This window comes from Amblyomma maculatum, chromosome 1, assembly GCF_055883805.1.
Source record: "Amblyomma maculatum isolate TAMU_Amacu chromosome 1, ASM5588380v1, whole genome shotgun sequence".
NCBI classification, from domain to species: Eukaryota; Metazoa; Arthropoda; class Arachnida; order Ixodida; family Ixodidae; genus Amblyomma; species Amblyomma maculatum.
Window position 1 is genome coordinate 247,256,114 of NC_139344.1, and position 16,039 is coordinate 247,272,152.

At 44.5% G+C, this 16,039-nt stretch overlaps 1 protein-coding gene across 1 annotated transcript in view; it reads right to left on the reverse strand.

Annotated features, from left to right (window-relative positions):
* The window catches only part of LOC146206162 (death-associated protein 1), a 45,834-nt gene that overhangs the window by 14,584 nt on the left and 15,211 nt on the right, over positions 1-16,039 (reverse strand). The window contains exon 3 of the mRNA XM_084590793.1: positions 13,863-13,905. Within this exon, the coding sequence (XP_084446919.1) occupies positions 13,863-13,905 (43 nt within the window). The remainder of the gene's footprint in view (positions 1-13,862; positions 13,906-16,039) is intronic.

The following is a 16,039-nucleotide window of genomic DNA, read 5'->3' on the forward strand; positions in this document are numbered from 1 at the left end:
AGGAGAACAGTCATAGCACAGACTGCTTCGCTAGACTCATCTAGCGTCGTCTGGCTGGTGCTGGGAGTCTGAGCTTGATTCTGCTCCATTTCAGCTGCATGGATTACATACAGTCTTCGTTAGAGTGGGGAAAGGCGGACAGACTACGTTACTTAGGTGCTCTGAATATCATGTCAGCAACTGTAGGGCACAGTGCGATCCGCAAGACAGGATGAGACAACGTAGGAAGACGTGTGTACGCTTTAACTGTTTATTCTCCAGAGTGACTCTGACAATAAATAGTTATTATATGTTATTTATATAACTATATATTATATAGTTATATATTAGTAACTGAACTATAAACATAAAAATTGCACAAGAGTTTCTTGTTTTTAGCATATATGTTATTCTATTTGCTTATTGTATGCCTTTTTTCTTCAAGTTTCTGCTGTCAGTCATTAGTAAACATTCACTGTTTGTATGATTTGTGTTCTCTGTGCCTGCTCACACGCTTTGTATATTGTTATCGACCCTATATTATAATTTTTACGTATCTAGTGTTCCACCGAGGATGCAGTGCTGATTTACTTGCATTTTCATGCTATTACATTTTCTTGTATATTAATATATATTTAGTCTATCTTTTTTCCCCTCGGTTTGTGTACAGATTGTCACCAGTTCTTTATATTTTTTTTTTTGCAGCATTATTATCACGTTTGTGCATTTTTTGTATGTGTTGTGCACCGCTGCCACTTTTACAGGTGCTGGGACCTCGTCAGGCCAATTGGCCTTTTGTCCCGGCCCCCTCTTTCTGTAGAAAGAAAATAAACTTCTTCATCTTCTTCATCATCAGAGCTGAGCAGCGGCGGAGGGGAGCCCGCAAGGGAGCGCCACCGCTGCGAGGGTGAAAGAGAAAGAAGGAAAGACACAGGAGCATGCGCGGTGCTGTTGGTGGGGTTGCACATGGCCATGGTATGGCACAGTCACACACAGTTGAAACTGCAGCTCCGAACTTGAACTGCGCTGCTACAACTTATTCGAGATAAAATGCGCCGTGTACCTTGCTGTTGTGGATTATCATACCAGATATTCAGAGCTGGCACATGTCACCAGAAGCAGCCATCAACCATTTGAAGAGCATCTTCGCCAGGCACAGCATTTCAAACACCGTGGTATCGGATAACAGGCTACAGTTTGTCTCATTTGCTTTCAAAAATCTTTCAAGTGTGTACAAGTTCAAGCACGCCACAACTAGCCCTCACTTCCTGCAAGCCAATGGCAAAGCTGAATGCATGGTAAGAACGAAAAAGCTAATTTTGAAGAAAGAAGACGATCCTTACATTTCCTTGCTAAACTACCAGAACTCACCAGATCTTACAGGTTACAGTCCAGCACAACTTCTGATGAGCCGCCAAGTGCACTAAAGGATACCTTGCATCCAGTCTCAGTTACAACACAGATTCTTTAGTTCTTCCTGGCAGAAAATGGATGACGAGTACAGAAAAAGGCAGGAATGATACTGCTGTCCAATCTTTGCCCAGACTTTGTGCAGGGAACCAGGTGTGGGTGAAAGATAAGGCTGCTTCCGGAACTGTCCTGTGACCTCCCCTAAGACTATAGACACCAAATTTTTGTGGCAATTTTCTTCTCGTTAATGATGCGTGTGTCATTCCTGTATATCGATACACTCCCAGTTTTCGCTTGCAAACACTAAATAATTTATAACTGAATTTTCTTTTATCACCAGTTTCGGTTTCGATATCCGAGAGATGGCTGCGACATCCCAATCATGTCTTCAAGCGCAGCATGAAAAAACAGCGATATAATCGCTCATTCTTCACTTGTAATGATTCCTGTTTTCAAGGCAGGCTGGCTTTATCATTGTAGTGAATTCAAATGACACAACAATGATTAAATCGCTGCATATTCACCCCTCGCGTGACCTAGACTCGACTGTGACGTCACAGCCATCGCTCGGCTCTTGATACCGAAATCGAAAAAGGTGAGAAAAGAAATTGATTATAAATTATTCAGCAGTAGTAGGCCAATGTGACATAGCGATCCGTGTACAGTAATGCCCTAGGCATCATTACAAATGATAATACACGAACCCCAAAAATGAGGTGTTTATAGTCCTTTAACACCACAGTCCTATTGGGTTCGACAAAGAACGATGCCATTGGTTGGAATAGACGCCACCTGTTCTTACTGCCAGACACAGGAGATAACGATAATGCAACACAGAAAAAAACAAAACATTCCGCGTTACCAGCCAAGACGAATGTCACGTATGAAATTTTCAAGGAACCGTTATTTTTATGAGCTGGTTCCAAATATGGCATTTAATTTCATGTAACACAAGTCCTTGTGAACTTGCACACTGCGTTACGCAAGTTTTTTGTCAAGCATTTAAGGTATTTTGTTCAGAACACTTTTTACATAAAACTGAAAGCCATATGTGGAACCAACACACAAAAATGTCCTTTGTAGATTCCAATACTGACTTCATTAAAACAAGGTTTGTCTAAGACTCTCTTCCCCCCATGTGAATTTGCAGTTAACTTTCAGCACTGGTAACAGGACACCTATACAGTTTGTCAAATGAGGCTAAAATGCAATGCTTAAAATGACTAAATAAGCTATGAAAGATATGAAACCTGATGCTACAGAGCTACAATGACTACTTGAGCAGCCTTACCTTTCTCACAGGATCAAAAGTAGGACAGACAAAAAGTAAATGATCATTGCACGGAACCTGGTTGTGTCAGTTTAGACAAAAGTGGCAAATTAAGGTGGAGACACTTATCTCTACTACCAAAAGACTCAGCCAAACTGTCAAACAAACATGCTTGTGTAACACAAGTACAAGGAAAGCTACATGGCATGTGAAGCTCTTGTGCAATGTTTGCAATCACAATAGCATTACAACCAGAGTTTCTCTGGTTCATATTTGTCAGCTAGCCCTTTCGCTGTCACGAACGTGCCGGTACGTTCTCTATCGTGCATTCAAAACTTCAAAGCTGACGCGCTTGGACAGGCTGCACCATCCATCCAATCTTTCTACAAGTTCATATTTTCGCTTCGTGTTGTGTTGGTACGTATGTACTGAAGACATGATGAATAAACAGCGCTACAGACTGGGACGAAGATCAAGAAGCAAACAGGACGGGCGCTGACTCGCAACTGAAGTTTATTGAAAAAAACACACAGTATAAATATCCAAGCCAAGCCGCACTAAAGCACACATTAAACAAAAACCAAATCATGATGACCCAGCACACACACCACATTTAAGAAACCCAACCTCATTATCTGTTACAGCGATTGACGGTTAACTAACACATTTTTCACCTAATCGCATGACACGCCTGACCTTAATGATTTCCCGGTTAATCTGTGCCGGATGGGCATCCAAAATACCTGTCTGTGTAGATCATTAGAGATTGGTAGAGGCTCTAATCTGGTTGCGCATTGTAAGAGGTGTGATGGCTGCCATCCTTTTCTAACACAGACAGGTATTTTGGATGCCCATCCGGCAGAGATTAACTGGGAAATCATTGAGCCCAGGCATATCATGCGATTAGGTGAAAAATGTGTTAGTGAACTGTCAATTGCTTTAACAGATAATAAGGTTGGGTTTCTTGAACGTGGTGTGTATGCTGGGTCATCATGATTTGGTTTTTGTTAAACGTGTGGTTTAGTGCGGCTTGGCTTGGATATTTACACTGTGTGTTTTTTTTAATAAACTTCAGTTGCGAGTCAGCGCCCGTCCTGTTTGCTTCTTGATCTTCGTCCCAGTCTGTAGCGCTGTTTATTCATCATGTCGCCGTACCAACTCGCCCAAATGTCTCTTCTATTATACTGAAGAGTATGGAGCGACCGCGCCAACCCCGCCACCTTCTTTGCTGAGGGATGCGGTCGCTCCGCGCGCGCTACTCTATTGCGCTAAGCGATCATGCGGCGCGCGTTTCGTGGCACGTGCGTGCGGTTAAGAGTTCAAGGGTTGTTCGGCCATTTGCCGCAGGTTTGCGGGCTTTTATTTTTATTCTGTTGGCGTGTCTGCTACGCCACGTCACGTTCAGGGGCTCGCGCCGTTGCCTCTCCAATGGGTCGACACACGACTCGATCCCTGCTTTCGCTCTCTCTTGTCGCACCCTTGCTTCCGGCTAGCAGCAGCAAAGTAGGTTATTTTAGCCTCTTTCCATCTCCCTCTGTCATCTTGATTTCACAACGTGCCATTTATCTCCATTGTGTGGGCCACCGAAAGTGTGCCCTCTGTGCGTGCGGTTACTTTCGGATGGCTGACCGCGCGGGACCTTTGACTGCAGACTGGAGCGATGGCTCTTTTGATTATAAATACGAGTCGAGTATTGAGCAGTTTTTTTTTCTTATATTATCCTCATTTATCTAATTTATAAACAGGATGATAATGATGATGATGTTAATTCGTAACACCTGCAGAACATGGAAATGTGCATATTCCATTGACTATGTTAGTTGCATAGCAATCATAATAAAAAATAAATCGTTATGCTTGTTCCCTGAAACCAAGCAGACACTGGGGGTGAGTCACGGCCAGAAACGCCTGACAGCGAAAGGGCAAGAGAAAAAATGAACTCATCCTTTTCCCAACATACAGTGACAAGCAACACGACTGCAGAAACTTGGGTGCATTGCCACAAGATAGAAAAAGGAAGCAGTTGCTTCACCTGCACTGCATCACAAGTGCTTGCCTTCCATATCATTTAGAAATTCTGTGGAACCTCCAGGCTTTGGTCAAGTCGTAGGCTCCTACATTATCCATGCCCAGTCATAGGCAGCAAGATCAAAGGATGCCAACCATCGCATTCAGGGTCCCGGCGCGACAGCGGCCACTCGCATGTGCTGCTAGTGGCCGCTGTCCCTAAACAATGTGCTGCAGCACATTGTTTAGGGAGCTATACTTTCCGTGCTGGCATCTCTACAAAGAAACGGCAAGCGTGCTGAAATTTTGTGCCCTCAGTCAGCAATAAAATACTGCAACATTCAAATACGCCTGTAGTTAAACGCCTAATCCTAAGCGAGTAGGAGGTTTCGTGCCACTCCGTACTGTCCAAATTGCTGAATTTCATAACACATAAAGCACGGCATCTGCTCGAGCAGTGATGCAGACGGCACCACACGAGACTCCAATGGTATTTGACAACTTGACAAAGAACTGACGCCAAGAACAATCCTTCGCTGCATAGTCAGCAACTCAGCTGACAGGGGTATACAGTGAAAGCTCGTTAATTCACAACTCGTTAATTCGAAATAGTCATCGTGGTCCGGTCCGCAGTGCATAGAAGTCTATGCGCGTAACAGCTCGTTAATTCACTCAAAAATTGGCGCCGCCACCCATAATTCGAACTGCGCGCCGCCAAGCGGTGCTGTTAAAAACCATCGTTGGAAGCTTTCACGGCAGAACGATAGATGGCACAACCATCGGGGCGCCGCTAGGGTGCTGGAACAAGTACTAAACAGTCTTTCCTGCCGCGACTCCTTCGAGGAACGACGTTTTAGTGTTATCGACCACGGTTTCGTGTTGCATTTCGTGAGCCCTCGTTTTGCACGCCGCTTGTTGTGAGCTTGTGTCCGCGAGATGTGTTTGCGTGGGAAATACTGTGCCAAGACGGTGAAGGAGAAAGTGGCTATTTTACGCGAGGTGGATGAACGGAAGGCCAGCAAAGTGGAAATCGCGAAAAAGCACGGGATTCCACCAAGCACGTTGTCGACGTACGTCCGAAATAGGAAGGCCATCGAGGATGCCTATGAAGCCGAAGATTTCGCCAGCAACAGAAAAAGGCTTCGGTTAGCCAAGTATCCGGAAATTGAGACCGCTGTGATCACGTGGGTGAAAGAAATGAGAAGCGCTGACATTCCACTGAGCGGCCCAATTATCATGGCAAAGGCGGCCGATTTCGCCCTGCGCTTGAATGTGGAAGATTTTGTCGTCTCCGAAGGATGGTTTCACCGCTTTAGAGACAGACATAATCTTGTCTTCCGGGTGTTGTCTGGAGAAGCCAAAGAAGTGGATGCAGAAACTTGTGCCACGTGGCGAAGCGGTGCTCTGCAGCAGTACTTAGAAAGCTACTCGGCACATGATATATTCAATGCTGATGAGACGGCTTTGTTTTATAAGCTCCAGCCCGACAGAACAGTAACATTTAAAGGGGACAGCTGCGCTGGCGGCAAGCGAAGCAAAGAGCGGATTACTGTTCTGGTCGCCGCTAATATGACCGGGACGGAGAAGGTCCCTCTTTTTGTTGTCGGCAAGGCACATAAGCCTAGATGTTTCAAGAACATTAGGACGCTGCCGACGGAATACTCCGCCAACAGCAAGGCGTGGATGACGGGCGAATTGTTTAAAAAATGGCTCTTGAAATTCGATCGGAGGATGGAGCTAGGGAAGCGTCAAGTTCTCCTCATTGTGGATAACTGCTCGGCACACAAAGTCGACGCCGAGCTGAAAGCCACAAGGCTCGTCTTTTTGCCCGCCAACACGACTGCGGCCTTGCAGCCGATGGATCAGGGGGTGATCAGAAACATCAAATGTTTCTATAGGCGCCACATGATCGAGCGCATGACTTTGTGCACTGGAAACCAGAAGACCAGCACCATCACATTGCTCACAGCAATGCACATGTTGGTGCGTGCATGGGAGCAGGTCACGCCGTCCACAATTGCAAACTGCTTCCACCACTGTGGCTTTGCTGCCGGAAGTATGAAAGAAAGTGGCGACGATGGGAGTCCGGAGCCTCTGCCTGCGGCTGTGCGTGCTGTGCTGCAGGACGTCAGTTTTGATGATTACGTTGGAGTAGACAGCGATGCAGCAGTGTGCGGTGCCCTAAGTGATGAGGACATTGTCGCTGAAATTGTTGGGGAGCAGTCTGTCCCAGAAGAGGCAGAAGACGAGAACGACGACGAGGAGCAAGAGCCCGTGCGTCCATCCGCGGCAGAAGTTATGGGAGCGCTGAATGTCGCGCGCCTTTTCTTCAGCTTTGAAGAGGGGGAAGAAGACTCCCTGCGTCGCATTCGCATGCTAGAAGACCGAGTGAGTACGGTAGCCCTCAGAGAGAAGAAACAGAAGATGATAACAGACTTTTTTGCTAAATAAATGTTTTTCGTGCCCTCCGGGCATCAAACGCCTTCATTTTTGCTCACTTTCATTAGTTCGAATTTTGGTTAATTCGAACTGGCCTGGCGGCCCCGTGGAATTTGAATTAACGAGCTTTTACTGTAGTAATGCGCAAGACCGACTCGCGCATTCTCTTGAACTGCAACTGCAGATTCGTTTGATCCGCTGTCTTGAATATTTTGTCCATTTTGGCTACGGTAAGAAGAGTTTAATTATGCATTCACTGGGAACAAGTGCTTTATATATGCGACTTTATGCGACTATGCGCCCTGCAAGAAGGTATCTTCTCCAGTGCTCCTCAAGCTGGAATTCGAAACGCCATGCTATAAACAGATGTGCCTCCAGCCTAAAAAAAAGTTGTCCAGAACATTCAATCATGATATAAGCATCAAAATTAAGCAGTGTGAAGCGCCACTGTAGAAAAATGTCCCTCTAGTGTCATTCTTACTCCTTGCAGCAGTGCCACACGTACAAAGCCTAGCGAGTGAGCCTCGCGATGCCTTCGGACCGCCTCTTCCACCAAACGTTAGGTAGCCCGAATGGGTGGAAGGCCGAGTTGCAAACACCACTTTGCGTCGAGCAACAAAACTAGAAGCTCGCCGCTATGAATGAACGAGTGAGACGCTTCTCCGCAATGAGGCAAGTGCATCGCATAGCAAGTACGGCAAGCACAGATCGCCATCTAGGTAGAAGTACAGCACGTGAAATGGGAGTCTTGCGATACGAGTGCCTAATTGCAGAAAATTGCTCTACCACAGCAAATACCAAGTTTGTGGTATGCCTCACTAAGCGGCACTTGCAACCAGGAGTTTTAGATTTTGAATGGCCGCACCCGAGCGAATGACCGGACATTTTGTGGTATGCCTGACTAAGCGGCACTTGCAACCAGGAGTTTTAGATAATCTTGAATGGCCGCACCTGAGCGAATGACTTGAGCTATGGTCAAGTAAACCTAACGTCAATCATCCGGTAGCAATCTCAAGTAGCAGCCATATTGATGAGTGTCTAGAATGTGCACCTAAGATGCATTAGCTGTATGAATACCATGAATTACAAGAACACAAAGCACTTCTCTAACCAACCAATTAATTTGCATTAGTTTCCGCCCCTAAAGGTTTTTGATATCTTCCCTTCCCCATTATTTGCCTGAGACAAACTAGTCTTCTCCTGCTACGGGACAGTTTGCAGCCAAAGGATTTTTTTTTTTCTAACTTATTTCATTGCCTTTTAATGCTGCTAATACTACCATGAACCCTCCTTTTATCAGAAGGCAAGCTACCAGCTGGTAAACTCAGCCTGTAGAAGCACACATACTAACAGCTTTCCTTGGACCTGCTCACCAAAAGACTGCAACAAGAGAGCCAGCACACATGTTGCACAGTTGTCAGGCTGATGCAAAATGCTCGCACTGCACTCATCTGCAAACGAAGAGACACCTAGCCACACTAGTAGGTTCCGAAGGCAATGTATGCATGAAAGTGGAGTCATGCTGACTGTGAGAAAAGTGGACATGAGTATGATAAGCATGATGTTTTATAGTTTTTTTTGTGTACTTTGCTGCAGACTGCTAGAGTGGTCCATAAAAGTGTGGTGCCAACTGTTCCGAGCATAAGACATAATTAACAAGAAAACGTAGCCTATCTCTATCTTCCAGTCAGACAGTGATCTGCACACCATGGTATTTTTTCCACCTACTTCAACAACATTTAATTCGTTAATATGGCTGTAGACATTTTAGTTTGGATAGGGAATGGCACGACACAGGTGCTTCCAATGAGGTAGTCTTAAAGGGACACTGAAGCAGTTTTCAAATGTTCTATATTTCTGAAATGGATTATTTCTTGATCACGTCTGTGAAGTTAATTTTCGATTGTGCATAAAACACCTGTGCAATCGTAGACTGAGAACGTGCAATTCGAATCTCCCACGCCCCAACCAACTGCTACAGAGGAAAGCAGAGAGAGAAACCTCGCTCTTGCCATCCGGAGCCAGCCGAGGGAGCTTTCGACAGGCGCTGTTCTTCATCTTGTGTGCGTTGTGGACGTACAAAACATGTCAACTTAGTCTTGTGTGCCCGATACAACACTGCTCTGCATGTGTTCGGATGCATGAGCAGCTGTGGCCGCGACGATGTTGTCTTCCATCGTTTCTCGTAATGTCAAAAGCTTGCAGCGTAATGGGACGCTACTGAGAAGAGAGATCAATCCAAGCCAACCAAAGGAAACATTCTACTCGAGGCATTTTTGTGACTCTGACTACGCGCCATTTGTTCCTGATGCGATTTCTATAGGGCTTTGTCAAAAAGGCATGGCTGAACTATGACGCAGTTCCTTCAAATTCCTCACACAAAAGAGTCGTGCTAGTCACCATTCCCTACAACCGCGTTATTAAAGGAAGAAAAGGGAGGTAAGGGCTTGTACTTCTGATTGTAGTTCCATTACTTTATGACTATCCAGGTTTCATTTGTATGTGAACCGCCACGCTTAGCGTTCATTACGATCTGTTCACGAAGTGCAATCTCGCGATAGGATGGGCAGACAGCATCGACGCGTGGTTGCACTCGCGTCTCGTGATTTTTCTTTTTTTTTTGTGCAAAGGTACACACAACGGCTTCTGTGCTAAACATCGAACAACTGTCAGCTGCATGCACTGATGATTCTTTGCGAACGAGCAGATGATTAAGAAGAGCCCACTGCTGTGTCGCAGCTAGGTAATTGTATGTTGTGACAGCTGTGCGTGATCCTTTCCAGCACGGCACATGTCTCATATGTTCGTGAAACCCCTACGGGAGCGTTTTTGGAAGATAAGGTATGCACCGCTCAGCTGAGTATGGGCGCATTCAGGCATGAAGCGCACTGAGCGAGGTTTGGTTCGATGCATCCAAGCAGCAATCATCCATTGTTCATATATGGCCTTGTGATTTTGCACCCTTTGCTGCCTCTCCATTTTACATAGTCATGTCTTGTTAGCGGATGCAAATTTAATTATAAATGAAAGCGACGAGGCTTTTGAAAGGAAACATGTTTCAGAAAATGGTTTTCTCATGAAGGCATCAGTGCAGTGCAGCTGCATCTTGGCTTTCAACATATGTCAGCAGTCAATTCACTAAACTTCTATTGTGAGCATATGATAAAAGGGAAATGTTCTCTACGTCTGCTAAATGTCCCTTAACTCAAGCAGCATTCTCCGCAGGTTTGACGTGGTCTCCAGCACAATAGCTCCATCAATGCCCCGCATGCATCGCCGAGCTTGACAACCGCGCTTCGCTTACTGTTCATTTGTCTGGTGGCAGCTGTGTACTGCTTCACCCTTTCCAAAAATTTCTGCGTTGCCCCAATGTATGACGCTTGGCTCTTAAAGCAGGATTTGGTACATCAGGCTTTGGGCCCTTTTTTCACAACAATGACTTTTCGGGCAGGGCGGAAAACCTGAGACGGAGGCAGCCGGCTAGTGCATTGTTCGCTGCCCTTCCTTCCCAGGAATATGCAAGCAGAGGTCTCACTGAGGGCCATATAATTTCTGTTAATAATGACACACTTTTTTTTCAAAATGCCTTACTCTATACCACAGCAAGTTTTCATGCTAAGCCTAAACTCTCCGCAACGGAAGTGCTGCATAATTAGTGGGTGCATCTGGTATGGACCCATGCGGTGAAACTATAGTCAAAGCCCCGATGGTCATTCGAGTAAAAATGACGTGCCATAATGACTTTCACAAAGCCGCAGAGAGTTGCGATCAGCACGCAGCGCAACGACGGAGACGCATCGGCAGCGTCCCCGGTCCTCAAAATGTCGTCGTACGACGTTTTGGCCAATCACAGGCGGCAGTGCAACCTGTGATGAGCTCCATCACACGGGCTGCATATTTCTGCTGGAAAAAAAGGCTATTTTTGCTTATTTTTCTCCTAATTTCAAACTCATACTCATGTTCGCAGCATGAAAAACTACGAGCTTCTGCTGAAAGCCCCCTTTTTTTGTTGCAAAAAGTGCCTCAGTGTCCCTTTAACAAACCCCTTTTTATTAGGCACAGATAAAGGCGTGCAAAGTTTTTTTTAAAAAAAGTTGGGGAACACTTGACTACATTACATGCTGAGAGTACAACAGCATTAAAGTATTAACACCACTTGGCCTGCTTCTCCTCCTACATCATCGCTGCTAGCTGCACCACATGTAGTGTTGATTCTGGCTCTGTTCCTATCTGATATGTGCAGCTGTCAAATGACACAGACCTTGTCACCATGCTCGACCATGTCACATTATCAGCACACCTGCCAACTTTGCCATGTCACGTAGTCTCATGAAATCGCACATATACGAACAACCACTGAGTAAATTTTATGACAGATAACACTGAACATCACATATTTTATTTTTTTTTCTCCAATAGGGCTTTCTATGCTAGCATTGCAGTATAACATGACAATGTGCTTTATGCATCTAAATGTGTGACAATCTGTGACTTGCAATGTACCGCCAGTGTCACTCATTCAAAAATGCGCCATCGGCAGCCACTGCCATTCACTTTGGAACCAACAAGAAAGTGAAGCTCTGCCGAGGGCACCCCTACCAAACCGTGGATGAGAACGCTGCAATCGCGGCACACTTGAGAGCATGCAGCATATGGTTATGGTTTGGTTAATGGGGTTTAACGTCCCAAAATGGCTCGAGCCATGAGAGACGCCGTAGTGGAGGGCTTTGGAAATTTCAACCATGTGGGGTTCTTTAACGTGCACTGACATTGCACAGCACACGGGGGGCCTTGCTTTTCGCCTCATCGAAAAGCGGCTGCCGAGGGCGGAGTTCAATCCCGCATCCTTGGGCACAGAAGTCTAGTGCTCTAACCACAACCACTGTGCCACCCCGGCGGGATGATTTAATTATTATTTTTTTACTGAATGAGAAGAGATATGCTAAGACTCATCAGACACACTTGGGTCAGACCATTTTAATGGCAGTGAACACATTTCCCTGTTCACACCCAAGCGTTTTAAGCCATACTTTGGCCTTCCAGCGATCATGTTGCGCGTTGTACGTGACTTCTTATCTGCTTCCATTTTTTTTTATCGAGTGTTGCTGTTTGTATGCGATATCGTGAGCATCATTGTTCTTTTCTTTCCCACCTTATCCTGTATTTATGCATTCAATAATCTGCAACCTGTATAATTTGTTTTGTTTGCTGTTATTATTTTATTGTGTGAATTCTGCATTGCATACCTGCCAAACTGAAGATTTCAAAATTCGTAAAACCTTCGCGACAGGGGGGGGGGGGGGGGGGCTGGTTTTTTTTTCCTTTGTTTACTTTCCAAGAATTTATATTTAGCGACACCCTTGCTCGCTCACCCACAAGCAAAATCCGTGTCCCGTAGAGTAATTAGCGAAAACTCCATTGTGTTATTTTTGCAACCCTTTTGTAGTTGCTAACTTCGCCTGCTTCAAAAACTTCTCTGTGTAGGCTTGCTCAAAGCAGGTGACACTCTGGTGTCCCTTCACCATCAGCAGACTTTATAGAGTTTTCTGTTGTGTTCAACTAAAAACGCCGCAAAATGGCATTCTGCACGAACCCCACCGAGGTCGCTGTCACTGCGAACAAAACTTGTCAGGTTCGGCTGGCTGTCCGCGGCTCGCACGTATCCTTGGTGCTTTTTCGAAGCGATGTGGATCTTTATGTCGGACTTGCCACCATGTGAAATGTTAACATCACAGGCACACGTGGTGCAAAATCCGAACTTCTCTCCTTTCTTAGACGGCACGAAGCACGGAAATCCTGCCGCGTACGACTTCAAAAATACTTGGAAGTACTGTCGCGGCTTTGAGCCTGCCATTGCACTGCGAAACCGCTACTACAAAAACTTCAGAGTCACACTGAGTCGGACGCGGCCGCAAATCACGCAAAAACAGAGGCCAACACCAAAGTTGTCCAAACACATGAACAAAGGAACAGCCACTAGCCTGGCGGAGGCGATATCGAGTTTTGGATATGGATTCGTGTTCCCCCGAGTAGACGATAGAAGTCACTACAACGTTTGCAGCTGCTGCTGATGATATCACAAATATGTGTTGCACTCTCGTAGCCGCCAAAGGTACCATAATAGTGTTAACATGGCCTTCGAGATTATCCTTCCGCGCGTGTGGTGTTATCTCGGAGGCCATGATGTTAATAGATGAGCGCACTTTTTTTTTTTTTTCCGGAAATAAAACATTTTCCGTAAAATTTCCCGCAAGATTCGTAAAATCGTAAGACTGGTCAAAATCCGTACATTTTACGGAAAATTCGGAAGAGTTGGCAGGTACGACATTGTAAACATCATTTGCCTTCATAATCTACAATGCCATGTATCCATGTTCTTTCCTCCCCTCCTTTTTTTTTTTTTTGCCAAGTCCCACTCCCCTCTATAATGCCCACCAGGCCAGGAGGGTAACTGAAATAAATAAATAAACGCAACCTAATTAATAAGAGTAGGCAGGCCAGAAATAATACTGGCCAGTGCTTAACATAACTGCTAACAACATTTGCTTAAATTTATTTGAAAGATTGCTTTGCTATTTTTTAAAATCTTTGTCCATTATGGCTGGGACGCTCTGCAATATCTTCACACACAGAGGTTAGCCAGATGTATGAGGACTATGTTAGCCTGCATTGTCATAGACAATATGCGAATCCCAGAGCCTCCCTCCAGTCAACATACCAACAGCACTACATATGTGAACACAAGCTTCATACATACCCTGGTCACTACTCCAGCAATCACAAGTTGCGGCTTAGGGGGGCTGCAAATAAAGAAATGTGCAAATCAAATCAGGTCAACTAATAAAAACAACAATTACATATGTCAAACTGCTCATGTATATACAAAGATGTATAAAATGAAGCACTAAACAAGATCGATATAAATCAACAAGACATGGATGATACACAGCCTGGCAGCACTCGGAAAAAGAAAAAAAAAAAAAAGTCGCACCATCGTAATTCAGAGTACAAGTTGGCAGAAGCTACTTCCTGCAGCAAAGCATTATACAAATTCAGAGTACAAGTTGGCAGAAGCTACTTCCTGCAGCAAAGCATTATACAATTGCTGTGATGACAATGCAGTTTCATATTTAAACACAGCACCAAAAAAAATGAAGTCAGAAAATGAAAGGATGACTCACTACAAGTAGAATTTATTGAAAACACTCATTACACACCACGGCACTTGCATGGAAGCTTAAGGCCACAAAACAAAATTTACTGAGCACCGATAAAAGCCACTTCATGGCTGAATGATGAATAAAATATAATGGAATATATATTGCCCTATTTACTAGAATGTATGCTTTGGCAATAAGCCTGGTCATGTTGTCCTGATGCCAAAACCAAACATTAGTGTCTTTAAACAGTGAAGCAAAGCCACAAACCCAGCCCCAACTTACAAAGCGTGGAGGAGTCACTTCAATTGATGCACAGAGCTATGACAAGGGTTACTAATAATAAGCTGTAAACTTAATTTTATGTCACCATGCATGTCCTATTTATCTTGATTTTCACCAAAAACACAACACAAAAGCTCATACCTTAAATTAACTATTTAAGTTGTCAGAAATACTTTGAAGATGCATAAAAAACACCCATTCCTTTTTGGTCATCCCTACATTCCCAACCACTCATCATCTGGTGCACAGAGGCTATCAAAGCATATGGATAGCTGACAGCTCCAGCCTGTTAACCTGAGGAAAGAATCCTGGCCTTCACTAAAGCATGAAAGCACAACTTACGGCATGCATATATCAGTACCAGTGAAGCAAAGCCACAACCAGTGAAGCAAAGCAACAACAGTGAAGCAAAGCCAGAAACCCAGCCCCAACTTACAAAGCGTATAGGAGTCACTTCAATTGATGCACAGAACTATGACAAGGGTTACTAATAATAAGCTGTAAACTTAATTTTATGTCACCATGCATGTCCTATTTATCTTGTTTTTCGCCAAAAACACAACACAAAAACTCATACCTCAAATTAACTATTTAAGTTATCAGAAATACTTTGAAGATGCATAAAAAACACCCATTCCTTTTTGGTCATCCCTACATTCCCAACCACTCATCATCTGGTGCACAGAGGCTATCAAAGCATATGGATAGCTGACAGCTCCAGCCTGTTAACCTGAGGAAAGAATCCTGGCCTTCACTAAAGCATGAAAGCACAACTTACGGCATGCATATATCAGTACCAGTGAAGCAAAGCCACAACCAGTGAAGCAAAGCAACAACAGTGAAGCAAAGCCAGAAACCCAGCCCCAACTTACAAAGCGTATAGGAGTCACTTCAATTGATGCACAGAACTATGACAAGGGTTACTAATAATAAGCTGTAAACTTAATTTTATGTCACCATGCATGTCCTATTTATCTTGTTTTTCGCCAAAAACACAACACAAAAACTCATACCTCAAATTAACTATTTAAGTTGTCAGAAATACTTTGAAGATGCATAAAAAACACCCATTCCTTTTTGGTCATCCCTACATTCCCAACCATTCATCATCTGGTGCACAGAGGCCATCAAAGCATAGGGATAGCTGACAGCTCCAGTCTGTTAACCTGAGGAAAGAATCCTGGCCTTCACTAAAGCATGAAAGCACAATTTACGGCATTCATATAAAAGTACCGACAAAATCCTCACCAGCTCAGGAGGTGCGAACAAAAAAACTAATAGACATTTGGCTCCCTTTGACTGACTCTCGCACATATACTCTCTTAATTCATTTTAAAAAAAAATCAATTATATTAATCAGTAGATTACCATGTTGGTGAGCTTTAGCACTGCACCTGCTGCCAAGGTCAAACACTCTCCAAACTGAGACCGTGGCAGACATGATGCAGTAGAGCTGGTTTGGTTTGGTTTGTGGGGTTTAACGTCCCAAAGC